The sequence below is a fragment of the Halichoerus grypus genome, chromosome 11 (assembly GCF_964656455.1).
Source record: "Halichoerus grypus chromosome 11, mHalGry1.hap1.1, whole genome shotgun sequence".
NCBI classification, from domain to species: domain Eukaryota; kingdom Metazoa; phylum Chordata; class Mammalia; order Carnivora; family Phocidae; genus Halichoerus; species Halichoerus grypus.
This window is the reverse complement of record NC_135722.1, coordinates 84,714,692-84,732,220: the sequence shown is the minus strand read 5'-3', so window position 1 is coordinate 84,732,220 and position 17,529 is coordinate 84,714,692. Positions and strand designations below refer to the sequence as shown.

Sequence of the window (17,529 nt, the reverse complement as noted above, 5' to 3'; positions counted from 1 at the left end):
AAATGAGGTTTTGTTTGTTTCTTTGTTTTTTAGAGGAAGAGAGAGTGTGCATTCAGGACAGGGGGGGCAGAGAGAGAATCTTAAGCAGGCTCCATGCCCAGTGTGGAGCCTGATGCAGGGCTCTATCTCATGACCCTGAGATCATGACCTGAACTGAAATCAAGAGTCAGAAGCTTAATCAATTGAGCCACCCAGACACCCCTCAACTGATTTCTTACTATATGCCAGGATCTATGCTAAGTGTCTCCCTATTATCTTGATAGATAGATAGATAGATGGATAGATAGATAGATAGATAGATAGATAGATAGATAGATAGATAATAGATAGATAAACAGACATGCAATTTATAGTTGGCATCAGTTTATGTAATATTTTAATTGAATCTCTATAGCTTTATGATGGAATCAGGTTAATAGATTAATTTTTCAACTTTCAATTTGCATTTCGATCTTAAGCAGAGAAGATAACGAGCATAGACGCTGCCTGGGGGATGGTATCTTTTGTGTGTAGGACACGATACAAGAGATGCTGCGACCAGCTGATGTTGCTCTGAACAACCAATTTTTAGGTGTCTAACAGAAAGCTGAAGGAAATGATGAGCTAAGTTCCCCAGGTAGAAGAAGAGGCCATGTGACCTCGATACGGATCTGAGACTGGCAGGGAGGTGATGGCATGGGGACATTGCCACGTGTTGTACACTCCACAGTCTTAGCTCCCAGCTCTCTAGCAGCAAACACTACCGTGTTTCAGGAGGAGCCCTCTTCCATAGTGGAAGCTGTTTAGAACAAGTTAGTCTGTCCCGTTTCCCACGGTGGTCCCTATGTTGCTACCAAGAGTAACTTTTTCAGTGAATGTTTGAGGCTGTACCTCAGGGCTGACCCAGGCATGTTGGGCCCTCTAGAACTTTTTTCCTGAAAGATATGTTATAAATTCACTTATTCTTGGAGAGATCCTCAGACTCTCTTTTCGGTCAGCCATAGTCTTTGTATCCAAGGGAAAGGTCAAAGAGAAAGATAGATACAGATAGAGATAGAGATAGAGATAGAGATAGAGATAGAGATAGAGATAGATATATACATATAGATAATATAAGAAGATTAGATATAATATAGACATGAAATTTTTCAGTTGGCATCTATAGATGATTATGTATCTATATCTGCGTCTCCTTTTATTCTTACTTGTGAAATTAAAGCCATTTCTCAAACCCTCAGCAGGTCTCACACGGGCTGTGCAGCCACACCAGCTTTCCTAGAAGAAATGATCCCAAGAATCTCTATCCCTTGTAAATCAAATCCTATTTTAAGTGAAGGGAGTAGAACTTTTTTGTTAAAGGATCTGTGGCGAATCCTTTGTAAAGTTTATTATTATTAAATTCCTACTAGAAAAGCAGAGATCTGATTATTCTTTCATCTCTACACTGAGGTTTTCTTCTATCGAGGCTCTTGTATATTAAAATGTGCTCAAACGGAGTTGTAGTATCAGTGATAGCTACTAGCTACTGAGAACCTGCTCTGTTCTAAGTATTTTCCACATATTTGCTTATTTAATATTCACGGTAACCCTTTAAGGTAGTATCATGTGCCCCGTTGTACAGAGGAGGAATCTGAAGCACCAAGAAGGGAACTATCAGCCAGAACGTTCTCCGGGGCTCACATGAGGGCCCGGGAATTGAGCCCTGCCCGAGGTGCAGTCAGGCCAATGGTGCTGATAACCATGATCAGCAATTCCGTACAACGTCAGATCCTCAGGAACTATGCTGTGTGCATAAATCAATACCGTTACCATGTCTGGAAATGCTTTGTAACACCGAGAGTCTCGCCCTGTTGCTGTTGATGTTGCTGTCTGGATTCCGTGTGCATCCCACGTGTCTGCAGCCTGGTCCAGGGGCACAGGGACTGCACCTTGAAACCCCTAACACGTGCACCTCGAAACCATTCCCTCCGGCTCCCAGGGATTGTTGCCGTGGGACAGTAACCACACCTCTGTCACGTTGTTCTTGTCCCCCCGACTTCCCAGCCTCTGAACAAAGCCAAGTCTTTCTCCAACAAAATACAAAACTTCCCATGCTGGTCAACTCATAAGAAAGGCCCCGGGGGGACACCCACCAGCCAGTCCTGGAAATAGCTGTCCCCGATGCTCAGGCTGAGTTTAATAGGAACATCCTGATGGAAAAGGGGAGGGAAAGAAAGCAGTGGCATGAGTACTAGTCTAGGACTAAACTAGTCACAGTATTTGAATCTAAATTAGAAAAAAAAAAATTCCAACTCTCAAATTCTGGGATTCTGTGCTCTGCATTTTTTTTTTTTTTTTCAGTTTCTGAGGTCCCATGATTTTTATCTCAGCTGGTATATATGCCATAAAAATATTAAGTAAAGAGACAGCTGTGTCCTCTCCTCTCCAATAGCTACAGCTGTTCTCCTGACAAGCTTATTCTTGGGTGCAATAAAAATGATAATTGTGGCTATTATTATTTTCAGTTATTAAGGTTTTTAACACCCAATCTATGAACTCAGAAACTTGGGGTTTTCTTTTCCAAGCGAGTATTACTTATGCGGGGCAGTTTTTGTCCTGTGATTGGTTATAAACTGCTGAGCTCAACCCTTTGGACAAGGTGAAACTCCCTTGGGGGTCGAGGGGCAGGTGTAATCCCATTTCCAACTTGCTTCCTTTCCCTGCTTGGGTTGTCAGATTCCACGTCATGAAATAGCTGTGCTCCTAAGAAGTTGGCTGTAAGACAAACCCTGTTAGATAAATCATAACGTCCTCATTGATCTACATCTTTAAATTAAGAATGCACTCCTCTAAGGAAATAATTGGCCCCAAGACTAAATATAAATTATACTAAACACTCAATAAACCTTTTAAAATCACATATTTAGAGAAAGTCTGTTTTGTTAGAACACTAATAGTGATGATATTTTTTAAAGTTGGGAAATACAAATATTGTGCTAAAAACAATTACCAGAAGTGACACCGCCTTGGGAATAGAGCCACACGAAGATTAGGTGAGCAACACGGAGCTCCCCACTTTTTTTCCCTTTTAATTGAACTCAGCCTGTAGTTCGACAGTCTATCATTTAATTAATAGGAAGCTGACAAATTTTGGATTATGTAAACTACCTTCCTAGGTGCCTTGAGAGCCAGAGAGATCCAAGATTGGTCCTCCCTCCAGAGTTTCATTTCCATTGGAAAATCAGACCAGTGCAAACAGCATAAAAGAACCGGCCACCAAAAAATGCTATTGTAGTTGCAGGGGCTGTGGGCCGGACATCGGGAGACCCCGAGGTGGTCCGTCACTAAGCAGACGTGAACTCTCCTGCACTGCAGGTTCCCACATTAAGATACAAGGATGTAATGATATTGATATGTGGCAATTTCCTAGTAAAATGAAAGCTCCTCATTCCTGAAGATTCTGACTTAATAGGTATGGGTGGGATCTAGAAATCTATATTTAAACAGCTATTCTAGGGAATTCTACTGAAGTCAGACTATGTCCTAATATAGCAACTATGGAGTTATATGTAACCATTAATGTCTCTTTAAGCTCTCGCGTTTAATTCCCTTCTGGTGTTAAAGCCTAGAAGGGCTCTGCGTGGAACAAGAGCGCGGGATAGCCACGGGCACTGACAGGAGGCAGAAGGGCGTCTGCGAGTTTCCTAAGGCCGCCATAACAAAGTAGCCCACACTAGAGGGCGTAAATAACGCCAGGTACGTTGTCTCTCAGTTCTGAAAGCTCCAAGTCCAAAATCCAGGTGTTCGCTGGTGCATGTGCTCTCGACGGCTGTAGGGGCGAATCTTCACTTTGCCTCCTCCAGCTTCTGTGGTTTGCCAGCAATCCCCGGCTCTCCTTGGCTTGTAGGGGCATCGCGGTGGTCCCATGGTGGCCTTCTCCTTGTGTGTCTTCACACGGTCTTCCCTCTGTGCCTGTCAGTGTCCAAATTCCTCCTTTTTATGAAGATACCAATCACACTGGGTTAAGGCCCACTCTAATGCCTCATTTTAATCTGATTACCTTTATAAAGACTCTGTTTCCAAATAAGGTCACACTATGCAGTGCGGAAAGTCAGGGCCTCAGCAGATCTTTTGGGGGACACAGTTCAACCCATATCCGGGAGTTTTCAGGGAAGAATTAGGATCTGAAAGCCAGGTGGTGTCAGCCTCAGTGACAGAAAGAACATAGCTCTCTGAGTGATAGATGCAATCTGTGCAAAAGGAATGATGATGTTTGTCCAGGGTGAAAAATAGCAGGGCCTGGCTCGAAAGCTGTGGCAGCAGTGGTAGGGACAACGGTGGTGACAGTGCTAACACCTGCAAAAATTTATCACGTGCCTTTCACTGTGCCACCTGCATTGCCCGTGCACTCCATCCTCAAGGCACCGTTTGAGGTGGGTAACATTATTCTAAGTGAGTTGTAGAGACCAAGCAATGGTGGCGCAGAGGAATAACGTAAGTCAACTCCTCAGGAAGCTTCAAGTAGAGGATTGGGTTTGTCTGATGCCAAGCTTTTGCTTTTTCCCGGGATGACCTGTTGCCTTCCTCACGGCACAGGTGTGAGGTGAGCCGGCATGAGTAGATCGGGCTACTTGTTGAAGGGTTTCCGTAAGGCAGTGGGGTTTGTGTTTGATGTTATAGAAAATAGGGAGCCATTTTTAGTGTCTGGAGAGGTGTGACATGATGGAGGGGGTATTTTAGGAAGATGAACGTGTCATTTCCATCGAGGGATGTGTTTTCTTTGGAAAAGAAAGACTTACAAATGAGAAGCTATTGACCATGAAGGGTTTCTTTTCATAGGATTTTATCAGGTGATTTGCTCCTTTCCCCGCTGGTAGGTCTTAACCAAGAATTTCCTTTAGCACTTTAAATGCACTTTAAAGTATGCTCTGCTTATCTGTTTTTTCCCCCAATATTCTTTGTAAGTTCCTCATATGAGTGATAAAGCATTGATCATTTACAGCCAGAGCACAATTGCTGTTTCAAAGAAAACTCTCCTTGAATCATTAACTCTATAAATTCAATCATCACCTCTGTAAATTTCAGTTTAGGTTTTGTTGTTGTTGTTGTTCTTTAATTCTTCATTTGTTTTAAGCAGCAACTATAGGAATTTCATTTCTGGTGGTTCAGAGTTTAATTTGTTATGTTACTGATCTTTTTCTCTCTGTTTTTGCTGTCCATGCTTCTCCTACAGAAAAAAAAAAAAAACTATGTGAGGATAAAGGGGAAAATAATAACAATGAAACCTAAAATGTACAAAGCATTTTACTATACAAATTACTTTTCATGTACCTTACCCAATTTAATCAGAAAGTAGACATGTAACAATTGGTGAGCAGTAGAATCATTGTGGTTTTTCTATAATTTCTACATTTGGTCTGAAGAACATATGATAGTAAAATTAAGCCTCATTGCTTTTTGCAGGATGACTTAAGTGTAAATCCCTTCCCTCTGGTAATAGAAATCTGGATCGATGCAGAACATACGGCTTCTCCAAATCTTAAGCCATCCAACTTCCTTTCCTACATAAGATTGCCTGATATTCACGTACAAAATTACACATACACTAATACACCTATTGCCACTTGATGAATTCTTGATTGTGATTACCCTAGGATTTATGTACTTGCTTTTGAGTCCTATAATCCCCCGGACTTGCTTCTCTTTTGGACGTCCATATAACAAGTTCATCCAAGCTGGGTCCTTGTAAGTCTTGCTGTGGTCACACAAGAACGTATTTGGATGATGAAATTAAAGCGGATGCATGGCCTCTAGTTGGAGGCAAGGACAAGAGATGTAGAGACCCCCGTGTCCTTTAGTTTCCTTGCTTTGGTGGTACAGTGCACAGCCTCCCAGGAGATATGAGCTTCTACCAATCACTGCTCTGACACCGGAGCTCAGTCCAGAAACAGCTGTCCAGAGCTAATTTATTTCCTAATGCTACGGCACTGTTAATCTATAAATTACATTGGTAATTCGAGCTATTATTAATTTCAGATGGTGTAGGGCAAGTCTAATTAAAATATGACACCAATTGCCACACATATGTACCAAGGACTACTATTTAAAATTAATGGGAATATTAAGTGTGACACTAGACTCAGAGATGCTTTGCACAGTAATTATAGCATTCTAGCTGGGAACGATCTGACAAATGTAGGCTTGAGGTTTGTAAAAAATAAACAATGACAACATAGAAAGAATTACAACTTCTTCGTGTAAATCTTTCCTTCTTATTTCCTCCACTCTTCCTCAAATCACGGTTAGTACTTCTCCCCCTAAAGATGCTTACAAACAATAGCAAAAAAGCTACTGTTGTGTTGTTAATTAGAAGTTTCTTGCCATTTGGGACTGTGAGGCTCTGGAGGTTAATGTTGATTGTCCTCTCCATAGCCTGGACTTTTGGGCCCTGTTTTCTATGTGTTCCTGGTTCTTGTGAATTTTGGTTGCTTTCTGTAACAGATACAGGCTGTTCTTTTGCTCTCCTGTAGGTAGTAAAGGCACGAGAGTGTCTACCCATATATAATGTGGGTTCCGTGTGGCAGGAAGAAGTGTGAGGAAATGCTCAGGTTGGGCTTGATGGTGGCACAGACTTCTCATGACCAAGGAGTGGTGGCAGTGGTGGGCAGGTTGTGGCCCTTCTTGACAAGATGGTCATTTTCTAATTGCTGTCATTGTTATGTCTATTGTTATCTTGACAAAGATGGTTACCTTAGGATAAATACAATGGTAACTTTACATACCATATCTATCGTTCCTTGTATTATATTAGTTTCTTACTGTTGTCATTTTCATGCTTTGGATCAGCAGATCCATGTGGCATTATGGGGGGGTCTTATCACCCGGAGAGAAATGTTCCTTTCTTTCCTTTACTCGTGTGGGCCACTCGTGATAAAATAGTTTCACTCCACCTGAGTCTGTGCTTCCCAGCAGATTACAGACTTACTTTCTAAAGCAACAGGTGTGCTGCATGTGAGAGTTTTGATTGCTTTTGTGTGTGTGTGTATATATATATATGTTTTCATTTGTTACCCCAAACAACCCTGTGAGGTTATAGGACTGTATGTACAACATGCCTGCAAAATGTCTCTTAGTTGCCAGGGACAGTCTCAACTTATGCTTATTGTCCCAGAGAAACTATTAATGGTTCCCCTTTTACTCTTAAAGTATCCCAGTTTACATGATAAAATATGTCATTATGCTAGCTATCTTTACTTAACAGAGAAGGCAGAATAATGCTGGGATGTAAACAGTTCCTTTTGTTCTCCCTTGTCTTTCCACAAGTAGGCTAAAGTTCAGGGTGACTAAGGGAGAAAACGGTGAAATCAGTCTACTAGGCTTTAACCTTATGGTTTGCATAAGCCAGTGCTCATGGCTAGTGCTCAGGTAGGAAGCCAGTAGGTAGCGGGTTGTTATTATTCACAATTTTTCAACAGAGAAACTGCATCTCAGGGCGGCGACATGACAGGGTAAGGTTTGCTACCATGTCTTCTTGCTCTTCACTTTCTTCCGTATTTGTGGTTAAAGCGTGGTGTCCTTGTTGTTGGTTTATCTTCAGGATCTCTACACAAGAGCTCTAGCAGATCAAAGTTTAGAAAACTGATCTTTGCTTATTTTATTGATTGTCTAAATCTAAAAGCATGAGTTTGAATTTATTTTGTCAGTGTCTCCACTGCCTTTTGTGGCTCGTGTGTGTGTGTGTGTGTGTGTGTGTGTGTGTAACTGCTAGTGTGGTATTTTTAATTGACCCATGGTCTGGGATGCGGTGATCAGCTCTAGACTTCAAGGTTCAGCCTCAATGATACCTTGAAATCAGAAAGAGTTCATATTCACCTATAGTGCCTAACTTAGACCCCAGAGCCCCACTGCATGGTAAGATTCGGGCAGTGTAAATGTCAAAATTATTAATCACTTATGGAGGACCAGTAATTCTCCAGGCTCTGTGTTCAGTCTAGGTAGGAGCACAAACATCTCAGCTGGTCCACTGGGGAACTAAAGGAAAGTTGATGATGGAAGCAGTAGAAGGGCGGGGAGTGGGGGAAGGAGAATGGGCATCGTTCTCAAGAACGGAAACTTAGAAATGGCACAATTCTCTGCAGACATAACCATTTTATGCTTTGTTTTCTAAGTTTATACCTTTGGCATTTTGTTTTGTTTTTTTCTCACCACACCTTCTCCTGCAGCCGTGGGCTTTGTGAGTGAAGACGAATACCTGGAAATCCAGGGCATCACGCGGGAGCAGTCGGGGGACTACGAGTGCAGTGCCTCCAACGATGTGGCTGCACCAGTGGTCCGAAGAGTAAAGGTCACCGTGAACTGTAAGTGGTCTCAGGACCCCGACCCTGCGTGTGCGTGAGGCAGGCTGCTGTCATGGCCACAGTGAAGAACATAACAATAAAAAAAAAAAATCAATCAAGTAAAAAAAAAAGAGAGAAACAATTCCAAATTCTAGTTTAAAAAAAAAAATGCAGCTGAAATTTAATATAATCCCAAACTTGACTTATATTCCTGGAAGATCATTAAATGGCCTTCAATGCATAATTTATAGAAATGCATCTTTGAATCCCAATTTTTCCCATACTTTGCTCATAATGTTTCCAAGCTCCTCCCTCTCTAGCCCAGTCACGTCCATAGTGGGGAGCAAAATACCTTGTGTGTAAAGGAAATTAATGATATATTTATGGAAATTTATGGTACATATTTATGGTATACTTATGTGATCTCATACTTTTGTGATTACATGTTGATACACAAAGGACACATTCATACTTTAAATATAAATAAACATACACATATTACAGGATGCATCTCAAAACCTGATTTTGACTAACAGAGGTACAGAATCCAAAAAGTTTGGAGGCCAATCCTCTAGACCCCTCATTCTCTCTTATCAACCACCCAGATTCTCTCTGACATTGACCCTCCTCCACTTCCCCACCTGTCTTTCATGCTCTCTTCTCTTGATTCCTCATAGTATACATTGACTCAGTTCTGTATGACATATTGAAAGTTTTTTTCTGCTGTGCTCATTTCAGGAAGTCTTACAACAGGATAGAACCCAAGAACTAAACCAGTAGACAAGAAACCTTTCCCTTTCAAAACTTGCGGGTGGAGGTGTGGAAAGAATATTGTTCCTTGGTGATTACTCATTAATATTTTTCTTTCTGTTACAATTAGAACCTCCTTAATACACAGCACTTTAAGAAGCAAGGAAATAGGTATAACAATGCTATGGTTTTTAATATCAAAATGTGTACCACCAATATTTTTAAAAGAATTTGAAATGACTTGCAGTTAATAAAAACCTGAAAAGTAAGGGGATATGCACAAAGAGAAAAACTGATTTAGGACAATAAGTGAAAGCTAGGGATAAATGAACACAGGAAATATATACCTCAAGGAGGGGAGATGCAGGTGCAGAATTTGGCTTTGAGTTGTGAAATCAAAGTGGGAGACAACATCTGCTTTAAGGTTTATGTCCATAAGATGAAAACAAACCCATTGCTTGGGAGAAACACTGCTTTTCCTGGTACTGAGACCCAAGAGAAATTTCTCTTTAGTGTCTCCACAAATAGATCACTTTGAGATATAGTCAACAACATCACGCACGGTATTTCTGCAATAAATAGAATGCCAAGTTTATTATGGCTGTTTTTCATAATGCACTTCAATGCAAACTGTTGGAATTGCCAAGGGTAGTTAGATAAAGACTTGAAATGAACGCAGGCCAAGTTTATAGGTCTAGTTTGGTCCGGCTGGATTCGGGGATCCATTTTAGGATGCCTGGAAGAATGACTGATCTGTCTAGGCTTCAGGCAATTCTCCATGAACATTATTTCTTGCAACTGAGCTTTTGATGGGAATTGAATGGTTCGAGGTTATAGACTTTGGCAAGAACCCAGTGTGCAGAAATTCTGTAAGGCTGATTAAAGGAGTGTAGGGTTGATGGGCTGGCATTCCCTTATGAAAGTTAAAAAGTTTAAACTGGAAATATGCCCGAATACTTGGTCATTCCACCTCTGCACAGAGGGAAACAGCAACCATACATACTAGGAAGACAAGCTTTTCCTTAGCACCGTGTTGAATGGTTTCACTCTCTGGCTAACTCGTCTATCAATTTGTCAGCTCTAGCAAGCAGAGTAGAGCAGGGAGTAAACACCAAAACCAGTAGATGAGGCAGCCTGCCTCATTTTAGGATGCATTTTAAAATGCTACAGCACAGCTTCTCTCTGCAGACCCGCCGTACATTTCAGAAGCTAAGGGGACAGGCGTCCCCGTGGGACAGAAGGGAACACTGCAGTGTGAGGCCTCAGCTGTTCCCTCCGCAGAATTCCAGTGGTACAAGGATGACAAAAGGTAAAGACACCCTCCCTACCTCCCTGCCCCCAAGGAGAAGAAAGTTTTTCCAGCTTCCTGTTTCCAGATGTTTATGCATGAATCTCTGAACAATCTTCTTCTAGTTCCAACTAGCTATCAAGGTGGGGGGCGGGTTCTGATTATTCATGATTTCCAGCTCTGTTTTTAACATTTCCATGTAGAGTTAGCCCTCGCCAATCAACGGGCCTGAAAGAAAACATTGTTTTAGGAAAGCAAAATCTCAAAGAAGGGCCACCAGAAGCATCACAAGTCCTGTGAATGTTTTTTTTATAGGGCAAGAAAATAATGGGTTCTGCCTGAAGCTATTTTTAACACACTCTCAGGCTTGCATTAAGAAGGTGGGAATGTTCACGGGGCGCTGGGAGTAGCCAACAAGTTAGCAGGTCTCCAGTTCAGTTCCGGACACCATCGGTGGTGGTGGATAAAAGAGTCCGTGACCCGATTTAGGCTTCCCTTTGTGTCCGGGCTGTTCTTTCAAGGTAAAAGAAAAGAAAGGGGACTATTTCTTTCCCTCCCATTGTTGCAGCCATCATCAGGATCTCTGTTGTGATTCAGGGAAGATTGTCATTTGCGAGGAGTTACCAAATGGCGAGTTAGCACAGGGTTCAGCAGCTCAGAACAGCCAGGCAACCTGACAATTACTGTGATCAAAGAGCTATTTTAAAGTGGATGAACAATGAATAAATGTGCAAGAGCTGTCCATGTTCAAAACGCTTTGATAAAAATGGGGAGGGGGTGATGCAACACTGTCCGAGGTGCGTATGGGGTGGAGGAGGAGGGAGCTCCGGGGGCCTAGAAGCTGGGAAGAAAAACAGCCCAAGGGGGATTGTGAGAAGGGGGACACGGAGCAGGTCCAGGCCATCAGTGACCCAGCTGTTGCCCGCACTACTTAGAACATCCCCAGTGCACCGTGGGTGCCTTTCTTTATGAGGTCGGTGAGGCACCAAAAGCTCTCCCAGTCTTGGAATCACGTGACTCCGTCGTAAGCTTCATCGTGTCCTATCATGATTCTTCCAAGTGAGAAGCAGTGCTTTTCCATCTTGAAGTACAAAGCCTGGCAGCAACTTGGCAATGTGTATCCTATTCACCTGGCCCATTTTAGAGATGAAAGACATGAGGTAAAAGGAAGAAAAGCAAACACATGAAGAGGTGAGAAGAAAGAGCTGGCTTTCCCCTCTTCTTCTCAGAACTCAGAATCAAGCTGAAGGGAGTAACATTTTCCCAATAAATAAGCATTTTCTTGCAAGTCCTGCTTCCCTGGTCCCTCTGCCTTCCCACTGAAGGACCCCCTATGTGAAAGTCTGGTATCCGTAAAAACAATAACAAAAAACATGTATCTGGGTCTTCCCCTAATCAGACGCATCCTATTTTTTTAAAAATTCTTTATGGGAGAAAAATGTAAGCACAAATGTAGGGGAAAGTGAGATCTTAAAATATGTGGAGGAAAGTAGAGCCGTCCATAGACAGAAACGGCCAGTGGTGAGAAAAAATGAAAAGACAGCCCCGCTTTGCACCCTCTGTGTCGTAGCAGGGGCTCCTGTGTACGCATTAATTTCCCAGGAGGAGACAGCCCGGTGGCATCCCCAGGGTGGTTTTAGAACCCCCTGGCTCAGGCAGCCTTGATTCCTCCACTGTCCAAGCTCTTCTCATGGGGGCTCCTTTCTCCCCTTTAACTGATTATGGTCAGTTTTCCATATGTTCCTCATTTATTGATTTCCAGTGTTCTCCCACTGGAGTGGAGTTGTCTGTCCTCCTGACACCCAGCTCGGCAAGAACAGCTCTGGCTCTGAGGTCCTCGTCGCTGCCATTCCTTCCTGTGCCCCTGAGGCTGGCAGGCAACCTCCTCCAGGTGGCTCCCCATGGAGGAAGGAGCAGCTCTACCCTAGCTCCATTCCCAGTGACATGAGCGGACTTCCGAGGCAAATCAAAGGAGTCTATATGATGGGGACAGGCAGTTTTCTCAAAATTTACAGTAGAAGCCTCTTTTATGTATGTCCTAGCACTTCTCAACTGCACGCCACTGTGTGTGTCATCAATCAAAGGGAGAGGAACTGGGGTGCTGTACTTACTAAGAGCCACCCATCCACGGGGGCATGAGCCAACGAAAAGCCTCAGGTTCATTAAAAACCTGAAGCCTGGGAGCAGTATGGGATGGCGAAATGTGTGACCACACAGAGAAGAGGCAAGTATGTCATCCCAGAAGCTGCAAAGTGCTGCAAAGCGCCACTCGCCACCCCATCCTGCTTTTAGCTAAAGACGTTTCAGAGCTGTCAAGCAGGAGCCTGCTTCGGGTAAGTGTCTCTCCCCACTGCAGAGCTGAAATCTAATTCACAGCTTGGTTCTGATGTGAAGGCTTCCTCCCCAGCCCAGGAATGGCGTCAAAATGGCAAATGGGATCAATGCACTTGACTAGCTCTTGAAAACCTCCTGGTGGGTGGGCTTGTAGAGCCTTCTTTGGACAGCACCCCCTAGAGGATCAATATCTACATAACAAGCTGGAAATATAACAGCAGCGTCTGGAAGCACAGCCGGATGCCTCATTCCGTTCCTACAGTGCTCACATTTTAATGAAGTCCGTGGACTCAGGCCAGTTCACTGCCCCTAGCTTATGAGAGAGAAAGGCTCCCAGAGGAAAATCTACATAATGAAAAACAAGCAAGTTCCTCCACCCATCATTCTGACTTCCCAGGAGACAGATATTAAGCGAGAACTGAAGCCAGAGCCTGACTTTCTCTTCTGATCAGGGTTGGGGTGGCAGAGAGAAACATTCTGTAGTCCTACAGGAACAACGTCTTCTGATGATGACAAAACAGCTGTCCTCTGTGCCAAAAACATGTTGGGACCCAGGAACAGGCGGGAGGTCTTGATGTCTGACTCCACAGAAATTAAGTATATTGAATAACATTTTATAGTTTATGGAGCATTTTCTCTTCATTGTCTTGCTGGGCTTCACTTCCTATTCTGCCTTGAATATTGTCTTTCTTAGTTTGATGACTCTGAAACCAGCCATTGACCCCAATTCCTGTCCCCTGTGCCTTGACATTGTTTATTTCTTACACATCCTGCCCCAGCGAAGCCCTAAACCATGTTCCCTGAGATCCTCCATTCAGAAGGATTTTTCCCCCTAACATTTATCTTTCCCATAGCATAGGCTCAGCTTCTGGGCAAGGAAGACAAATGATTTCAGAGAAAGTAAAAGGTTGGCTTAAAGCCCATTCTCTGAAATAGGACATTCCAGAGTTTTTAAAAGGAAGAGGGTTGGTCTCATAATTTCTATGTAGACATGCAATGGTAGTAAGAATTTTTGCTGACAGCATCCTGAAATAGAGGATATGACCCCACAGTCCCTAAGCAGTGTTCTCCCTACCCTCTCCATTTCTTATCTATGGCTTTAGCAGGTATATCTGTTTTCCCCACTCACCTTCTGTGGCCTTTCTTTAGTGGCCCCTACCACAAATGCGAGCACTTGTGGCCTATTGGACCGCCATAATGGATTGCTCAGGGAGACCATCCAGGCTCTATAAGGTCAGATTCTTAGGAATCTATAATCCTTCCTAGACCAAGTTATTATAATACTCTGGGCAGACCACCTCTCCCAAGCCCTTCAGAGTACACTGCTGTAAAAGTGATCCCCGATTTTTGTATTCTATTCACCACCAAAAATAAGGTATTATCTGCAAGTTCATAAAAGAACATTTATCACCCAGGTGTTGAAAACACTTTGTCCTTTCAAACCCCTCAAGTTCTTCTCTTTGAAGATTAAGGGTTTTTTAAAAATTATTTATAGTTGCCATCATCATCATTTTCATTAGCCTTATCATCAACATCAATTAAGTGCACACATGGAGCCCTACTGTCTGAATATCACACAACTGGAACTTTCGAGGTGTTGAAGGCACCTGCCTTCAGAGAACTTGGTGAATATCTGTAGTGCCACGAGTGTCTCCAGACACATGCATAAAAATAGAAAAATACAATTATTGGTCATTGTGTGTGAACTTGCATTAGTTGAGTGGGGAAAAAAGTAGTCATCATGATGTCAGAAAGGGGGCAATAAGAAGATCACTAATTCCAGAGTCTGTCTTCCCCCTATAAGAAAAATATAACCATCTCCTTTTTTCTCCTTTTTTGTCTCTCTCTTGTTGGTCTCAGACTGGTTGAAGGAAAGAAGGGGGTCAAAGTGGAAAACAGACCTTTTCTCTCAAAACTCATCTTCTTCAATGTCTCGGAGCACGACTATGGGAACTACACCTGTGTGGCCTCCAATAAGTTGGGCCACACCAATGCCAGCATCATGCTATTTGGTAAGACTGAGCCCCGAGCTGGGCAGTGAAAGCAGGAAAGGGTCCTGTGGGACAAAAGGAGTCAGAAGGAACGGCCAGGGTGAGGTGGCAAGTGTAAGAGAATCAGGAGAAGCTGGGCAGGAATTAGTGAAAAGAGAGAGGAGGGGGAGTGAGAGAGAGAGAGAGAGAATGCTAGTGCATGGATGGGTACCGCTAGCAGGGAAAAAAATGAGAAAGAATGTTCATGCTTCATTTTGTAGTGGGCAAAACCCTGAGGCAGGAGGACAGGATGTAGGGATGATGAAGTGACATTTAATTTTTTCTCTTCAAGAGCTCCTCAACTGACAAGGGATGGGGGGTTCTAATTGGGTACAATAGCAAAGCACTCGGAGAGGAACATTCAGTATTTCAATACTTTGTTCATTAGAGTCCTGTAAAATGTTACCATTTCTGAACCTTTTCCTGGCTGTTGGGATGTAGGAGAAACTGGATTCTATTTGTAAAAGTAGAATCATAGGCCTTGGGATCCTGAATATTAGCTTCAGAGGGAGAATTCTCAAAGGAAATAGGGATTTCCCCAGCTCTTCATTTGTATCAAAGGGTGTTGTCTGACTGGATTAAGATATATTTGTCCAACCAAGCCACCATCCTGACAGAAGTCACATAGTCATTCATGCATTAATTCATTAAACAACGGTTTATTGAGGGACTGATGTGGGCACAGCAAATCGCTCTGCCTTCCTTACATATCTGGCAACTATATTGGTGCCAGAAGCAAGTAAAGAAAGCAAACAAACAAGCTCCCCTTTAAACCCTGGATGTGTCAAACAATGCCACAGAAGTGAGCTGGATATGTAGGTCTGTGTCATCCGCTAGGACTCCAGGTATCCAGGGATGACTTGCATCCCTTGGTAGATGCAGATTCACCTTGCAGGCCACAACTGAGGGGAAAATTCCTCCATACCCTCACAGGCTCAGGTAGCTTGGAATTTTTCAAATCCATTCCCCTAACCTCCCATGGTAGCAAGCACGCTTGAATATGATGGCGAGGTAAAGCGAGGAAGTTAACAGATAATTAGCAAGAACATAAATTCCTTTTACTCTGAGAACTCCCGGAAAATCCTATTAGCTTCAACTACCTCACCCTTGCCCCCAGCCCCTACCGCATCCCTCCACAGCACATTGTATCCGACCTGCCCTGAATAACCCACCTGTGTGGCTCCATTGTCCCATCTCGGCTTCCAAATCACATTCGGCCCCCCCTTCTATCCAGCACGTAAAACAAAGCCCAGCTTTATCCAAGGGGGCTGGGAAGGGGAAGGCTGCCCTTGATCCCAGAGCTGGTAGCTCAGAATGGGCAGAGCTGTGATTAGAGTGATTGATCTGTCTGACATCTCTCACACAAGGATAGTCATAATTGCCCCTCACATTTGTCAGGCCTTTTTGGCTTTCTGGCAGGCGTCTCTCTGCAGAAACAGAAGGGCCAGGATTATAAAGGAATAGATCCCCCCTTCCTTGGCCTTGCAAATCTGAGGCTCTCCTAGCGGTACTGTCCACCCCTCCCCAGGCCTGCCCCCCGCCCACAGTAGCCCTCATTCCTATAAACAGTCTTCCTCCTCCTCTGACCTCCTCATTCTTCTGATTTGGATGCATGACATGGTTTTGCAATTGGCTTTATCACTACTGTGTAATTCCCTGGCCTCTTCCCCTTAAGCCATCTGAAGATGAGAACAGGGAGAAGGCACAAACTTTGAGAGTGAAATAGCTGGTGTTTGTGAGAAGGAATGCAGTAAAGCATGTGCCATAAATCTGCTCTTCTCAGCAGACCCCTGCGTGGCAATTAGAACCTCTGCCTCCCCACCTTTGGTCTGTCTGTATTCACCGTGTGTGTCATTGGGATGTTCCTCCACTTGCCAGCCCTCTGGAGTCCAGGATTCTCTAAAAAAAAAAAAAAAAAAAAAATACATGGAAAAGTGACAGTATGCATTCAGATAAGTTTAGAAAGACTGGGTCAACCAAGATGAATGGAGTACACGTGGGAATGTTCTTTAATGTAGAGATCTCCAAGCTTTTCTTCACATGCTAATTCTCTAAGAGGGAGAAAAAGCATGGAGCAATTTCTAAAATTAATCCAACAGAAAGCAATTTTCAAGCCTCAGATGAGAGGCAATTTGTGAGGAGCCCATCACCGAAATGCCCCATGGCTGACATAGTTCCATGGAACTGGTCAAATGTCATTAGTGTGCAAGGTGGGTGTTTCCACCCCACTGGCTCTCGCTGAGGTTTAGTCCAGACATGGCAGTCCCAAAATTCATGATGGAGGCCCACCATCAATCACAAATACAAACTTATACTGGAGTTTTCCATGTCATCTCCCATTATCAGCAGACCCTCAGCCCAGACCCATCAAGCAGACTGTGGCGATGGGAAAGCAGACTGTGGCGATGGGAAAGCAGCATATGCTAATCGTGAACTTTGTGATGCAGTCCATTCTCCTATAACATCACAGAAAGCCAGCTACGTTATCACCATTTTGCTACCACCTTTCACACAAACTGCGTGCCCTCATCATGTGACCTGAACGTTGGAAAGTGAGGAGTGCTGTGCAAAGAGGCTCCATCATGGCCATATCCAAATGCAGCAGGGTCATCCTTCCTATCATGAACCAGTAGTGTCCTGAGCATCTGCTCCCTAAGACTGCAGGGATTGCAGGGTTCCCAGAACGCCAAATCATGGTGGTTCTTGGCGCCATCTTGTTCCCGCTGTGGTGCTATGGGATCAGAAATTACTGTTCTTCGTCTCCCGAAGTGAGACAATGGGGGTAAGATGTGGGACAGAAACCTCACCTGGAAAGGGACTTTGGTCCTTTGTT

General features: G+C 43.5%; 1 protein-coding gene across 8 annotated transcripts in view; it reads left to right on the top strand.

Annotated features, from left to right (window-relative positions):
• The window catches only part of NTM (neurotrimin), a 943,472-nt gene that overhangs the window by 910,481 nt on the left and 15,462 nt on the right, over positions 1–17,529 (top strand). For all 8 annotated transcript variants that reach the window (XM_078058758.1, XM_078058759.1, XM_078058757.1 and 5 more), the window contains 3 exons: positions 8,181–8,315; positions 10,233–10,353; positions 14,527–14,678. In XM_078058758.1, the coding sequence (XP_077914884.1) occupies positions 8,181–8,315; positions 10,233–10,353; positions 14,527–14,678 (408 nt within the window). The remainder of the gene's footprint in view (positions 1–8,180; positions 8,316–10,232; positions 10,354–14,526; positions 14,679–17,529) is intronic.